Here is a 15,697-nt window from a genome sequence, read left to right as displayed (position 1 = left end):
TATATATATATATATATATATATATATACAATATTATAATATATATATATATAGACAAGGACTGAAATTCAAATAAAAAAAAGTCATAATTGCTAAATGAGATAAAGTTCAATATTAATTTTTAAATTTCCTTTTAAATATTTTATTATAAAATATTAATAATATTTATCTAATTTGTAAAAAAAATTTAATTACATTACATTGCTTTTATTAAAAATATTTTTCTAAATTCAAATAATATTGAATAATTTATAGACTAATGTCATAAAATTTGAATTATATATACTTAAACTTTATATTTTAAAATTATTTATATTTGTGTACAATTATTATTGAAAGATAAATAAAAAGAAAGTAAAAATTCACGTGTAACACACAGGAAAATAAAATTTAATATTATATAAAAAGCTTAAAGAGTGCCTTATGGTTTATGTGATGAATTTTAATGTATTGAAAGAAAGCATTACTTAATATAGTAATCTTATAGAATGCCCTGAAATACTCGTTAACAAACCTTATATAGAATTTGAAGGATGCTCACTTTCATATAATAAGATACGTATTTGGAATGGAAATTGATCAACTAAGAAAAATTAACTTCTTCCACTATGGAAAAGCCAAATGCGTATCCAAAGAAAAAGAAAAGGTGAATGTGAAGTAAAAATCCGAGGCAATCCCAATTACCATTTCCCTACTAATGATTCTCTTTTAAGCTCCAAGTTGGATTGATTGCTTGTAAGTTCAATATTCCATGGAATGGACATGTTTCTTTTTTTGTTTAATTTTTGAGAGAGAGAGAGAGCATAATTCTTTTTGAATTTTGATTAGATTCCAAGGTTGAATGTTGAAGGTCATTAAGATCAAGTGGGGTTGCAATGCCGTGAATGTCATGATCAACAAAATAAATAAATAAAAAAGAAATTCCCAATAAGGTAGTCAAATTCGAATGAATAACTTTATTAAGTAGCATTCTTTTGGCGAACACAACATGGATTGCATCTCTTTTTTCATTCACTAAATAAAAGAAAATACACAGTCCAACAAGATTTTCATAGAAAATCATTGCTAGAAGCAACTAGAAAATATGGTCGAGATTGAACCACTTTCGATGCTTCCAAGAATCTGCTATTTAACGTTAAAAAGCAAAGGAAGTAAGAAAAAGAAATGGAACCAAATCTAGAAATCAGAAAAAGAATGACTCTAGTTATTACAAGTGGTGCGCCAAATAATTAGGTACCATCTTAATCACATATATTACCAAGAAATATTCACTTGGGTTGCCACTAGGCTACGACAAAGGTATTGGCAATTTGAGTGGAGAGGCAAAAGCATTGCTGAGTAACGAAGAAGACGAAATGCCACAGATATAGGGATTTCATATATAGAAAAACAGGGAAAATACCCCTGGCATACAACATGAAACCATTCTCAACATTCAACAACAAAAGCTGCTCTTGTGTTATCAATTATAAACTTGTCCAAAATCGGGTTCCATTTCCCCACTACCGTATTAGTAAAAACATTCATCAGCTCATCAACTGATCTTTCAAATGATCTGGGTGTATAAAAGGGGGTTCGGGGGAAAAAAAAATATCATCACATATTGAATTCAGACTGCTGAATGAACGAGGTTTAAACTGAACATCTTCCCTGTCAAGGCTTGAGAGCAAGGGCAAGCCCCATCTTAGGGGATGCATTGACGGCCTTTGGATCATACTCTGCCGAAACAGTTATGAGTGATTTGGGCCTCCATTCACGTTGGCACAGCATTGCAACCTTCCCATTGTCAGAAAACCGTGTCTTTACCACTGTAAAAGGATCCACAGCATGGGAACTTCCGATGGAGAAATTGTTTTCATAGGTGGAAAATCTATGAGTCATTTCAGCAGCAACACAAGTGAAGGGGTTGACAGAATGGATATAAGATGCCTTCAGCGCCTGTCCTTTATCAGTCCTATATAACAGAAAACATGCTTTCAAGACTTTGATGGCCGCAAGAGCAAAGTAGAACCACAAGACGAGGCACAAAAGGTTGACCAACTAATCAAATGAGCCATAGCAACTCTCATAAAGCTAGTCCGAAAAACATCATCTGAATTTAACCTACAGAGACTAAGACGCTTTTTTTTAGTCTTTCTTTCTTATTGGAAAATTGCCCATCACAGTCACAAGCAAATGGAACCCTAAAAACATTCTGCAGCTAACTAGATATTTGGTTTATCCCAATGGGCCCCATGCACCTTAAACTCTCCGCACTGTTCAGCACACTTGTTTTAACCTCTTTTAAAATATAATCATATTACACATCCTATTTCTGCATATCAAAGGAATTAAGCTGAGGTTTACCATAATAATGATCATCAATAACATAAACTGAACCCTAAAACTAGAAGAAACAAAAGCCTCACAGGGAACAGACTGCAGTGAATCTACTAAGCAAGTCAAACCAAGATAAAATTCAAAACAAAGAAAAATTAGTTCACTGCACAGAGAATCACCATATTTAGAAAATCTGTCATACATGATTATTACCCATCAAATGCACCTAGACATCATAAATAATAAAAATGATCAAACTCTTCGCTGAAACCTCAATCAAGATCACCAACATCTTTTCTGAACACTTTGCAAAATAGTCAATCAAAATTGTCTGCATCTTCTCCAAGTTAACATGAAATACAAGAATTACCAAACTCATGGTACATTTTCTAATGCTATGTTCCATGATGCGGATAATAAAACAACAAGAGAAAAGATCAACTTCAATGGAATCGAAAAGGGCATTGCAATATCCACTAATTTTTAAACAAGTTTCACTTGGATCATTAAACTTCAACTCAGATTACGTCACCGAACTTCTCCATATGCAGGAAATCCTGTCATTCTGGCATTATAAAGAGAAACGAAGGGCTGATGTGGCAATAACATCAGCATCCAACTCAATGCAATACATGCCAAAGCAGTAGTAGGCTTTCTTTTCTCTATATTCTTCCTTTTTCCTTTTCCCCTCTTTCTCCGGATGACCCTATTTCCATGCACACTTCTCTTACTAGATCACAATGTCCCCAACTTCATCAGCCCCTAGACTCTCTGATGTCCCCTTAATTCTTCCTGTTCAACTCTCTCTCTCTCACACCTTTGAACAACTCCTTTTGTCCCCCGAAATGTATACAGGTCACACCAATTTCTTAGCTAAAACACATGCAAATACAAACATCTTGATCAATTGATTGTGATTCTTTGATTCAAAAGTTTTTTCAGCAATTCCTGGAGGTGTGTTTTCTGGAGACTCAATTACACTTTAATACTTAACTTTTTTATATCTTCAACCAAAATTCATCACAACGTCAGTTCATATGTTAGGTTGTGTTGGGGAGCAGGGGGAGGCATTCAGGCTTCTAGATGCCAAAGAGAACAAAGTCAGAGTGGAAGATGGCAACAAGTTGTCGACATATGATGGAAGTTCTGGATTGCTTCTATACCATCTTTGTAGAGCCAGTTGGTAGAAATTGAAGTGTAGAGATCCACATGATTGAAATGTCCAATGACTACCAATAAATTTACCCAAATTGTAAGCATTTGAGGCTTATTCGAATCTTTATAAAGGCTAGATTATTATCTTATAAATATGAAGATATTAGTTTTCTATTGTAATGACTGTCTACCAATTCCAACTATATATTTTCAAGCTTTAGCCACCCAATTTCCATCAACATTGATCTTTTCTCACTCCGAATCAATTATCAAATCTGTTTACCTTTCTATTTTAATGGTCAACTCCTAATATCCTATGGTTGAACATTTTTTGGTTCATAATTACCTCATCGAAACGAAGTTGAAATGTCACGGATCTGATCCGTGACCAAACCAGCCTAGACAATCATCGGGCCAGCAGAAAATGGGGATTGCTGTGCACTCAAGACGTTAGCAAGATTGAGCCGCACGGGGCACAGAACGATGGGCTGTGCGGAGCAGCAAGCTTAGTACGTAAGGCCCGAGTGCATGCAAGTTGTTTACTATGATTGAAATTCTTGTGTATTGCTGCTAAGGGATAGTGGCTAAATTAGTCTAAATTAGACTAGTTATGTTTTATTAGAAATAAGACACTTTTCTTATTTATGCTTTCCTTACTTGTTATTTACTTTACTTGCACTAAAAGTAAGATTAGGATTAAGCAATTTTCATATTTATGTTTTACCATAACTCTATTAGGGTTAGTTGAGGTTATCACACTATTAAAAAACCCCTTAAACCTCTATAAATTAATACCTTTGAGAGCATGAAAATTTATTAATTCATCGAGATATTATTTAATCGATAAATTAATAATTTATTAATTTATACATTAATTTATAAAAAATTAATTTATCAAGGTATTCCTTGATTTTTTTCTTAAACTTTACACTTAATATATATATTATGTATTGTGATTATATGAATATTACTTAATTACTGAATTACGAATCATCATTATTCATAACGAGCAAATTATTGAGAACGTCATGAGATATGATCAAGAAGATAAAGTTAAAGACAATAGTTCTATACTAGAGCCTGTCTTGCCCAAAGATGCACTTAAAGCAACAATCAAATTGCATAATTTTTACTTGCAATAAAAGATTACTACACAAGAGCTTCTTAATGCAATAAAGAAAGTTAGAGATGAGGTTTAAGGAGACATCAATTTTAAAAAGAAACCAGTAACATTGAAATTATATTTTAGAAAAACCTCTTAATTAAGTCATGTATATATATAATTTTGACTTATAAGGAGATTATTAATTTATATATCAAGTGAGACCCATATGTTTTTTTTAAAAGATATTATCTTATAAATTTAGCAAATTATTAATTTACCACATTGGTGCTAAGTCAAGATTAGCTAAAAATATTATTTAATTGAGATTATTAATTTATCGAATATTAATTTATAAAGGTTTTACTCTATAAGGGAAAAACACATAGGTTCGTCGACAGGTAAGGTACCCGTTAATTTTAAAATATCCGAACCCTAACCCTATAAAATATAAAATAACCGAATTCCATTAACTACCCGAACATTTTTTTAAAATTACTACTCCAACCCTAACCCTAATACATCCCCACCACCCTATATTTACCCTAATCCGTTTAAAAACCCGATTATGAAAAAAACTTATTAAAATGCTATTCATGGATTCCCAATTACCCGAACCCGAATCCGTATTCATATCCATATAAAATAACATTTCTCATGCATATTCTATACAATTTACTAATAATTAAATTAATAAAATACATAATAAACTTTAAATTTAAATTATCAAAAGCAAATATCCCTAACATAATTCATAATTTTATAAGTTATAATTTTTGTAATGTTAACACAAAATAAAATGTAAATATGTTTATATTTAAAGTATATACATACTAAAAGTATTTTTGTATATATATATATATAAATTATATATAGTAATTATATTCCTTATAAATTAAAACAATATATGGAGTACATATATTAAAACACATTACAAGTTAANTTATAAGTTTTGTAATATTATCACAAAATAGAAAGTAAATATAATTATATTAAAAGTATATATATATAATAGTAATTATATTCTTTTATAATATGATAGATATTCTTATTATTTAAACATAATTAATAATCTAATAATTTTTAATTTAAATATATTAATTTCATCACCTAAATAATTAAAGTAACCATACTTTTCATGTATTTGTTAGTTTTAACAAAAAAATTGCTTGTAAAGTTGGTGAATATATTTTTAATTTACTTATTGAAATAATAATAAAATATTTATAAATGGTAATCGGGTTCGGATAACAAGTACCCAAGAGGTGGTACCCAAACCCTACCCGAACCCTATACAAGTAGTGAAATCACTATCCAAACCCGTTCCAAACTCGGTCATAGGATACCCTAACCTTATATAACCCAGTTGAGTATCCGCAGGTACCTTGTAATAAGGTACCCATTGCATCCCTAAAAACACACCAATAACCGACATAAGTCTATTGAACCATGAGGAATAATACGTTTTATTTCTCGCATATCTTTAGTTCACACTTCCACAAAACAATTACAGTTACGCTTACTTAACCTTCACTTTCGATGGTTAAAGCCGCACAGATCTAGGCTAAAATTTCAAGCCCGTGACAAGTGATATCTTTATTTGTCACAACCCAATAAACTTATGTCGACTATTAGTATGTTTTTCCCTTATGCAATTAAAAAGGGGTTATTTATACTGTGATAATCCTTACTAACCCTAGTAGATTTATGGTAAAATATAAATATGAAAATTACCAAATCTTAATCCTACTTGTAGTGCAACTAAAGCAAATAACAAGAAAAACATTAATAAGAAAAGTGTCTTATTCCTAATAGAACACAACTAGTCTAACCTAGACAAACTTAGCCGCCATTCCTTAGCAACATTACATAAGAATTCCAACCTAAGTAGACAACCTGCATGCAAGCAGGCCCTACAAGCTAAGCCCGATAATTCGCATCGCCCTGCATAGCCCATTGTTCTGCACCTTATATAGCCCAATCCTACTAATGTCTTGTGCACACAACAATCCCCATTTGCTACTAACCTGATGATTGTTTGGGCTAGTCTAGTCACAGATCTACGATACGTTACATTTCAACTCCAATTCAATGAGGTAATTATGAACCAAACAACGTGCAACCACAGGATATTGAGAGTTGACCATTAAGCCTAAATATTGGAGAATAAGAAAAAACATAAGCCTGTTAGTCTCACAATTAGTAAGCCAACCCAACATCATACTGGGCATTTCAGCGTTTGGTTGATTTACTACTAAACAACAAAGATTACACTTGTCTACTAGTCTAACCCCAAGAAAGAGACGATAAGGGAGTATAAGGCTATTCTCGCCAACCCAACATCATACTGGGCATTTCAGCGTTTGGTTGATTTACTACTAAACAACAAAGATTACACTTGTCTACTAGTCTAACCCCAAGAAAGAGACGATAAGGGAGTATAAGGCTATTCTCTACACCATAGAGAAAACAATAAACTCCATTTTTCAAGATTTGTTAATAAAACCACACAAAATTCACTTTAAGGTCCAATTCATAGCAATTCAATGTCTTCAAAACATTGTCCTGAAAGATTAATCACAATCTTCCAAACCTACCACATGACTTATAATTATAGCATAACAATCATAATTTTGATATATTCACATTGCCTCACATTTACTTACAGTGCACACCTCTACACACAACAGTTTAAACTGTATTAGGATGGCTAAAACGTAGGCATTACTTTATCCACTCATATATTACCTTAAATGAATTTCTTAAAAGATGATAACTACTCTAACAAACATTTTCCCATTACGCATCAACCAAACTTGGTTGGTACATTTAAGAGAGAGAGAGAGAAGAAGCCTTTTTCCAGAAGTGCACAAAGGTCATTTTCCTCCACAAGTAAATAGAATATCTTTTGTGCTTTTTCCCCTTCTCATATTTTTCCATGACACCAAAAGAAGAGACATTTCACTGCACATTGTCCACTTTGATCAAAAGTATAAACTAAAATATTGCTTTTTTTCCAACTAAATTTTGGAGATCCCTTGTCAAGATCTAAGCCATTAGGACACATAATTAAGACCATGTTGACTATGGCAAAGGATATTTACTAGAAAATACCATGGACATCATTGACGCAATTAAAAGCTACATATCAAAATAGGGAAAGAGTTGATATTTTTTTTTTTTGAACCAGCTGCATTTGACCCAATTTTTTCTGCCTCTAGTCAAAGTTCTTGGGTGCTTGAAGTCCTACGATAGAAACATCAAGCCAGGAACTAACTCAAAGAAGGCTGAGTTGCTGTCACAACTGGGTTTCAAAAGGTATATTAATAAGTTAGAATTATCAATTGTAATATTGCATAGCATCATATCCACTTCTTTGCTTCAATTTAACTTTTGTGAAAAATATACATCAGATTTTCTGTGTTTTTCCCTTTTGATTGGTCATTACTGTTTTCTTTTTCTTTGATATAGAAATAAGTGCTGAGTTAGTTAATCTTGTTTAAAAGTACATGAAAGTACAACATTAGTTGTTATCTCCTAAAAAGGTATTATGCACTTTCATGATATATGTGTAGGTGCCACGCAACCCAATTTTAGGATCATCTTAACCCAACTTAAGCTCTTTTAGAATTCTAACAAGATGTTACAAAGTAACTGCTCATGATGTAGCACTTGTCAACTCAACTAAAGCAATCAAAAAATGCAAAAATGCAGCCACACATACACACAAGATAAGAAAAATAAATAGCTCCTACCTAAGTGGTCTAGAAATACTTACAGTAACAGTGCAACAGAGAAATCTGGCTTGTTCAAGCCAATACCAGCAGTGTACTTAGTACAGGAGGCAGAAGCTGTATCAAATCCAACTTCACCACCCAAAGAAAGTTCCTTGCTTCCAATTGTTGCTGAAAGCTCCAACAGGGGAGTTGGATTCAGGCCAATGCTAGAATCAATGGCGGCATGTGGGTGAAGATATTGGACATCCAGCTGAGATATGACACACAGGAGTCAGTCCTCTCTCTCAAACACAAAATTATATTACCAACACTTCAAGAAATTGCTAGTTTGATAACATTGACATGTAAATTTACTTGATATAAACCCAGCAAGCAGGTCCACTTAATGGTAAGCATCAAGACACAGTAATGCTCCGTCAAACCGATTTGCTTTCTTTTTTCCCAGATAAATTGACACTCAGAAAGCAGAAACTAGGTACTGTACATAAAAAGGAACCATAATAAAACAATAATTATCTCAACTACAACCTTGGTAAATCTGTGGTAAGCAAGAGAATTGGAATATTCAACAGTCACTGGAAACACAATCTCCATCACAAGAACAGTGCAAGCTAAATAAATTTAAAAAAAAAAAAGGAAAGAAAATTGATGTACATCCAGAATACACTGCAACACTTTATGTGACAGTGTCAGTCTTTCTCATATACTGTTAACATTGATGCACTGACCTTGCCAGACTTGTGATCAGGTATTCTGAAACTTAAAGCAGCTTTGGAACATGGCCAGACATCATTGACAGTCAATTTTGTAGACACCTGCGAAAAAATTAAAAAAAAATGAAGATGAAAAGGGCAAAGCTGAGATTACACAATAAACATATAAACGCCGCCTCAAAACACAAGCAGGCGATGCATTAAAATGAATCACAAATATGGAAAAGCCACAGATAATCATCTTAAAAGTGAAATCTTCCTTACATTGGAATACGTATCAACTTTGACATCCACTGTAGTATTTCCACTCTTGTACACAGTATTTATGTCTCCAAAAAAATTTTGGTCCTTCTTGAGCCCTGTAGCCGTAAGTCCCTGCAATACATTTTAAGATTCACATCAGATGACATAACAATCAAGTAGTTGGAAATTCAAATACAGTATTTTAAAATAACAAAATAATCAAGAGTGTTTTGTTTTGTTTTCTTTTTCTTTCAAAGGAAGTTATCTTAGCACCATTTTGAAAATGTTAGAATCTCTTGATGGTAAAAGTGAATAAGATATCCCAACCTTGAAAGCAAATACTTTTGCAATCTCCAAGTCTCCTAGGCTATTAATTACAAAAGCATTAGGAATTTGGTTTCTTGAGGCATAGAAAGCAAGTATTCTATTCTTTTTTAGCTCTCTCTACACTACATGGTGTCTCTTCCTGGTTCTTCAATTCCTTCTTATTCTATGCTACATAAATTTTATTCTTCCTGCTGTTGGTTTCTCTAATTTCCTTTGGAACCAAACAATCCTATTTCTCATTTATGGACCATAAAACCCTAAGCCCACTAAACTCAAATCATTCTTAGACCAACCTTCGAGGAAGTGATTCCAAAAATATGAAAATTACTTAGAGCCTGTTTGGCCTAACTTTTTTTTAACTTAAAAGCTATTATTAAGCTTTTATGAAAAATAATAGCTTTTAGAATTAAGCTAAAACTGTTTGGTAAACTGTTTAACAAAATAAATTATATAAGCTCTAATTTCGGTTAAAATTACCACAAAGGGTATGCATGCCATCTTCAATAACCTAATAAGCTATAATGTTATGCTTCAAGTTTATATATAATTTCATATGTTAAAATCGAAGAAATCAATTAAAAAAAAGGAGTAACTTTCAAACTTGTATAGTACCAATAGTATTAGATTTTTGTTGATCTAACAAGCAATCAGACCATATGCTTCTATTTCCAAAAAATAAGAGAAAAGAGAAAACGATGTATTTAATATTAAAATCCTTTTTGGTGAAAAAGAAAAAATCTTTAAATAGTATCTGAATGCAGTTTTGAATTTTAGATTTTTTTTTCTCTTAATCTTTGTAAGATAAAAAATTCTAGATTTTTATATTCTGTTGTTGGGTTTTCTATTTTTTTATTAGTTTTTGTAGAGAAAGGTAAAGAAGAGAGAAATCGTGATTTACGTTGAAGAATGGTAATTTGCAAAGGGAAGAAGAGGAAATGGAGATTAATTGAGAGATGGGTATTTCCTAAAAATTAATATGTTTTTAAAAGAAGAGAAGAAAAAGCTCCTCCCTGGAGCTTTTTTTTTAACTCTTTTTTTAAAAATTTTATTCTTAAAAAAAAGTTACTTTTTTTTTAAGAGTTTCTCAAAAGATCATGTTTGGCATGACTTTTGTTTTTAAGAGGTAGATAAGCTGAAAAAAACTAGGCCAAACAAGCACTTAAAATANAAGAAAAAGCTCCTCCCTGGAGCTTTTTTTTAAGCTCTTTTTTAAAAATTTTATTCTTAAAAAAAAGTTACTTTTTTTTTAAGAGTTTCTCAACAGATCATGTTTGGCATGACTTTTGCTTTTAAGAGGTAGATAAGCTGAAAAAAAACTAGGCCAAACATGCACTTAGACAGAACGACAAAATAAAGGAGACAGAAGAATTAATGGATAAAATAGTTATGTCATACCATGTTACTAGAACTCAAAATGAGTGTTCAATATGGGTATGTGTTCAACGGGAAAACTTTAAGTTCTTTCAAAGTTTTTCCCTATATTTGGAGTCACACAACCATACGCTGTCCTTCAATTTTTTTTTTTGACATGAGTACTTCAGGGAAAATGAAGAGTCAAAGCAACATAGGTTATATACTACAAGTAACAGTATCCATTATGTTTTACAAGAACTAAAATGGATTATTTAAGCTCTTATGGAAAGAAAACAAACAGAGGTAAAGTTAAGGGGTTGAAACAAGGGAAATTGAAATGAAAGAATCTAGACGGTATTTGTTTCTACATCCCATTTCAATTAAAACTAAGGCCACCCATGGTCACACATTGTGATAATTACCAGTTTCATCCACTTTAACAAAAAAGAGTAATGACCAGTACTAAAAAACTGAAATAATTCTGAAAGTATGGGCTTGTTGTGTGTGTTTGTATAGGACATGGTACTTGTCTCAAGGACTTAATGCCTCACATATATATGCACAACACAAACATACAAGCACAAGAGAAAAAAAAAAGGTAACATCATGCGATAACAGGTTCTATTGGTAATATGCTGGGAGAGACCGCTTAAGAAGGGAATTCATATCAAGTCAAGCCAAGAATCCCATAAGCATATTGTTAACATGTGAAAAACTAAACATATAAACATTCTGCTAATATTTAACAAACAAGCTATATATAGCAGCCATAACATCAATGGCATATAACATTCTTGTAAAGCAAAAGATTTAAGTTTTCAAGTAGATCAATCAAGCTCTGGCCAAAAAATAAAAAGCAAAGTAACTAAGCAGCTCAATAAAAAGGGCCAGCGACATTTACGGTGGAACAATACCATTCCAGTGGAGCTCAGCATTGTAAGAGTAAACTTTTGGTCAAAGTTGTAATCTTTTGTCAAGAGGTCTGCAGAAGCAAAAATATAAATCATTAGAATCTATAGTTAAAAGCATAAAACAGCAGGTTTCAAAACCCCCACGTTGTCACGTGAAAAGACAAACGAACAACCGCGCGAAGAATTGGTAGTCACCAAAAGTTGCAAATAGCAAGAAAAGCCCCTGATTGTCAATGACTAAAAAAGGCAATTTATTGCAGCAGTAAGATAGAAAATAAAAATGATTTGTTAGATAATGTTATCCTATTCAGCATATGGGAAAGTACTTGCTAATCCTGACAGTGTACTAGTAAATTAGTAACCAACTGTTTTTGGCTATTGGGCACATAAAAAGCACTTTTCTTGGCAAAACATAACTGCATTAACTTCCTAATTCCTCTATCCCAACCATCTCCATGCCTCCAAAAAAGCTGCTTGCCAGCTCCATTACACATCAAACTGATTTGAGTTGCCAATAAAACATTAACAAGTCATTTCTAGTAGAAGAATGACTATCACAAATGCAAACATGTCGGGCAATCTAAAAATACAATATTGGACAAAAATAAGAATTGAGGAAACATGTGCAACTGATACCTTTGGCTTTTTTGCCCATATCTACAAATGGAGCTGGTCCAGCCATCCTGATAGAAGAATAATCAATCACAGCCTGCAAATACCATCATGATAACATCATCACTTATCACTGGAAACTTCTGTTTAAGAGAAAAACAAAAAAAAAGGGGCAAATAAATGATAAAACAAAGGCATGTGAAATGATAACAATACTTTACCAGTTAGAAATTCTTTTCTCGTGTTGCGTTAAGAAAAACACTTATCACTTAAAAAGTAAAATAAACTGTTATCTCTTCATCTAGGATTTGCTTACAAAGGTTCCACATAGAAGCAAAATAAAAATTTTCTTGTTGTCTATGAAATTCAAACTTTTACTACAGAATTCTTTAAAATAAAATTTTTTCTTTTGTATAAAAATGTACTTTAAGCTTTGGCTAATAGAAAGCAAGTGCCAAAGTAGCATTCTAATAGAGGAGTAAAATTTTTCACTTCTATTAAAGACTAAGGAGGACTTTGAAGAAGGGGATGCTAGGGCCCCATTTATTGTTACCCTGCAACTTGCGTTTTGCTTCCAAAAAAGTTGCTAGAAAGCAAGATCATAGTAATTGATTAAAAATGAACAAACGACTAAAACACAATACTGATTCTATTATAATTTTTGTTTATGAAAGTAAAACTTGCATTTCCTTCTGTGAAAGATATACATTTTAAGTTTTAATTCTTCAAAACCATAATTTCCTTTCATATCTAACCACATCTGTGCCTGTTCATCCCTACCTAAATCAATGCCAACTTCCTCTTCCACTGCTTAGCATTTAAAAAATTATTAAAAATTACAAGCATCTGCAGCGCCAAAATGGTGGCAAAAGCAATGAACAATGATAGAAAAAAAATGTAGTTCCAAAATGAAGAGACTAAGGCTTCATCAATACCTCCTCATATGAATCAAAAAGCCAAAAAAAAGTGACAAAAGACTGGCTAACTGTACCTAAATCAATGCCAACTTCCTCATCCACTGCTTAGCATTTAAAAAATTATTAAAACTTACAAGCATCTGCAAAGCCCAAATGCTGGCAAAAGCAACGAACAATGAAAGAAAAAAAGTAGTTCCAAAATGAAGAGACTACGACTTCGTCAATACTTCTTTATATGAATAAAAAAGCCAAAAAAAATAGAAAAAGTGACAAAAGACTGTCTAACATCACCTAAATCAATGCCAACTTCCTCATTCCACTGCTTAGCATTTCAAAAATTATTAAAACTTACAAGCATCTGCAGAGCCGAAATGCTGGCAAAAGCAATGAACAATGAAAGCAAAAAAAAAAAGAAAAACAGTAGTTCCAAAATGAAGAGAACGGCTTCGTCAACACTTCCTTATATGAATCAAATTAGCTATACCAAGTCCAAATTACATCCTAATCATATAAGCTTTCAAAAATATTCTCATCTAGATTCACTTCGAAACTTGAGTAAACTAGTCACCAAACCAATAACTTTTACAAATCAAAAAGGAAGAAAGAGATTACAAGAAAGGAAGTGCGGCGAGAAGTGAAGAGAGAGACGATCGGCGACGAAACCCTGCAGCGGCTGCTACGACACCGCTCAGGGGAAAGCTATGATTTTCTTAAAAAAACTGTGTTTTGGAAAAATTTTGAAGGCTGCAGGTCAGAGAGGGCAGAATCTCAATAGACGGCGGGTTTTAGGTTACGCGTGTTGGCTGTTTGATTTGATTGGAGATTTCAGCTTTCAGAGTTGGATCGGAATTGTCATTGGCCCGTGAGAGATTGGGTGTCACTGTCATGTGAGACTAGAGCGAAGATATCAGAGATTTATATGTTCTAGAATGACGAGAGTGACACGGGAGAAGATTTAAAATGACTTTAGTGTCCTGGAATCGGTGGCTAGGTTTCTGTTTGTCTTGCTGGCTCGTTAGAATCTCAAGTTCTATACGAATTGGCCACCGGGCTCGCCGCTCGCCACGAAGGTTGCGTCACATCCAAGTAGTTTTAATTGTTTCACCCCCCAAAAAAAAGACAAAACCTTTCAAAGTTTACTAATTAAATTAATATGGTATATTAGATTTAAAAAATTACAATTATTTCACATTGATTTTCTTTGGAAATATATGTGATGTACTTTGATAAGTTAAATATAAAAAAAATCATTCAAGTGCGTCAATTAGATTATAGTATTATTATAAAATAAGTCAAGTGCAAATATTAAGCTTTGTTTTACATGAATATTAAATTATTAGGTTTATATGCCAATTGTTTAATTTATTTTGAGAATACCATTACGTATGGATTTACCACCCTTTAATGGAATAAAATGTATTGTCATGAATACTTTTAATTTTAGCTAACTTATAGTTACACCGATTCTTTTAAATAAAATATAGGTAGTTTACTCACTCAGTACGCAAGTGATTGAATTTATGACAATTGTGAAATTTATTTGAAAAAATATTTTATTACAAACTTTCAAAACAATAGGTAATGAATGTTATATATCAAGCATGTTTATAGAAAATAAATAAAAATATAAAAATCTATAAGCAGTTGCAAAAACTTAACCATATATGAACAAAAATAATTAGGTAGCTATATGAGAAGAGTAGTAAGATAAGTAGAAAAGTGTGTTACAAAATTAATTTGGAATAGAAAGTTACAAATGATTGTTCATACATATGAACATGAAATGAATGTTAAGAGTGTTTTAAAAGACCCTTCATGTAGATGTTGTGGCTAACAGAAACCTGCAAAAAGACGTTGTATATAATTTGGCACATACATCATTGCTGTGTAGATGAGATTGCTCAAAAGATGTGGACAAAATGTTAGTAAGTGTTGCTATATGAAACATAATAATTGTTTGATTGTCTATTCATTTTTACCATAGTCATAACTATACAATGGAGCTACAAAAAATATACTCCAACTATGGTAAAAATCAACTGATCCTTTTTCAAAAGAGCTTCTTTCTTCACCTTGTTGCTATTGCACTTCTGGTGGATCTGTTGTTCATATAGAATGATTAAGTATGTTTAGTTCTTACTTATTGTTCTATTACAATTATAATAAAAAGTATGTTTATTAATATAATTTACTTACTCAGTTTTGATTTTTTTCCCTAGTGACTCTTCTAGGAAGAGTTCTTTGAAAACTTCTGTGATGGTTGGGGATGGGGGTACTTCCATTTGGGGTTGTCCCATAGTCAGTAATG

General features: G+C 32.2%; 1 protein-coding gene across 1 annotated transcript; it reads right to left on the bottom strand.

Annotated features, from left to right (window-relative positions):
• On the bottom strand, positions 1,348-14,243 carry LOC18589318 (mitochondrial outer membrane protein porin 4). Its single transcript, XM_018126979.1, has 7 exons — positions 14,002-14,243; positions 12,497-12,569; positions 11,864-11,931; positions 9,291-9,401; positions 9,042-9,128; positions 8,355-8,563; positions 1,348-1,954 (listed from the first exon to the last, which is right to left on the bottom strand). Exons 2-7 carry the CDS (start codon positions 12,540-12,542, stop codon positions 1,654-1,656), a joined length of 822 nt encoding a protein of 273 aa, XP_017982468.1. The 5' UTR covers positions 12,543-12,569; positions 14,002-14,243; the 3' UTR covers positions 1,348-1,653.

The sequence above is a fragment of the Theobroma cacao genome, chromosome 9, assembly GCF_000208745.1.
Source record: "Theobroma cacao cultivar B97-61/B2 chromosome 9, Criollo_cocoa_genome_V2, whole genome shotgun sequence".
Taxonomy (NCBI): domain Eukaryota; kingdom Viridiplantae; phylum Streptophyta; class Magnoliopsida; order Malvales; family Malvaceae; genus Theobroma; species Theobroma cacao.
This window is presented reverse-complemented; position numbering and strand designations above follow the sequence as displayed.

What these genes read in the sequence shown, in the direction of transcription:
- LOC18589318 (XM_018126979.1), bottom strand. Translation starts at nt 12,542, where the DNA reads ATGGCTGGACCAGCTCCATTTGTAGATATGGGCAAAAAAGCCAAAG. An exon ending in TGCTGAGCTCCACTGGAATG is followed by an intron (nt 9,402 to 11,863) that starts GTATTGTTCCAC and finishes AATGTATTGCAG; the next exon opens with GGACTTACGGCTACAGGGCT. An exon ending in TTCTCTGTTGCACTGTTACT is followed by an intron (nt 1,955 to 8,354) that starts GTAAGTATTTCT and finishes TCTGTTATATAG; the next exon opens with GACTGATAAAGGACAGGCGC.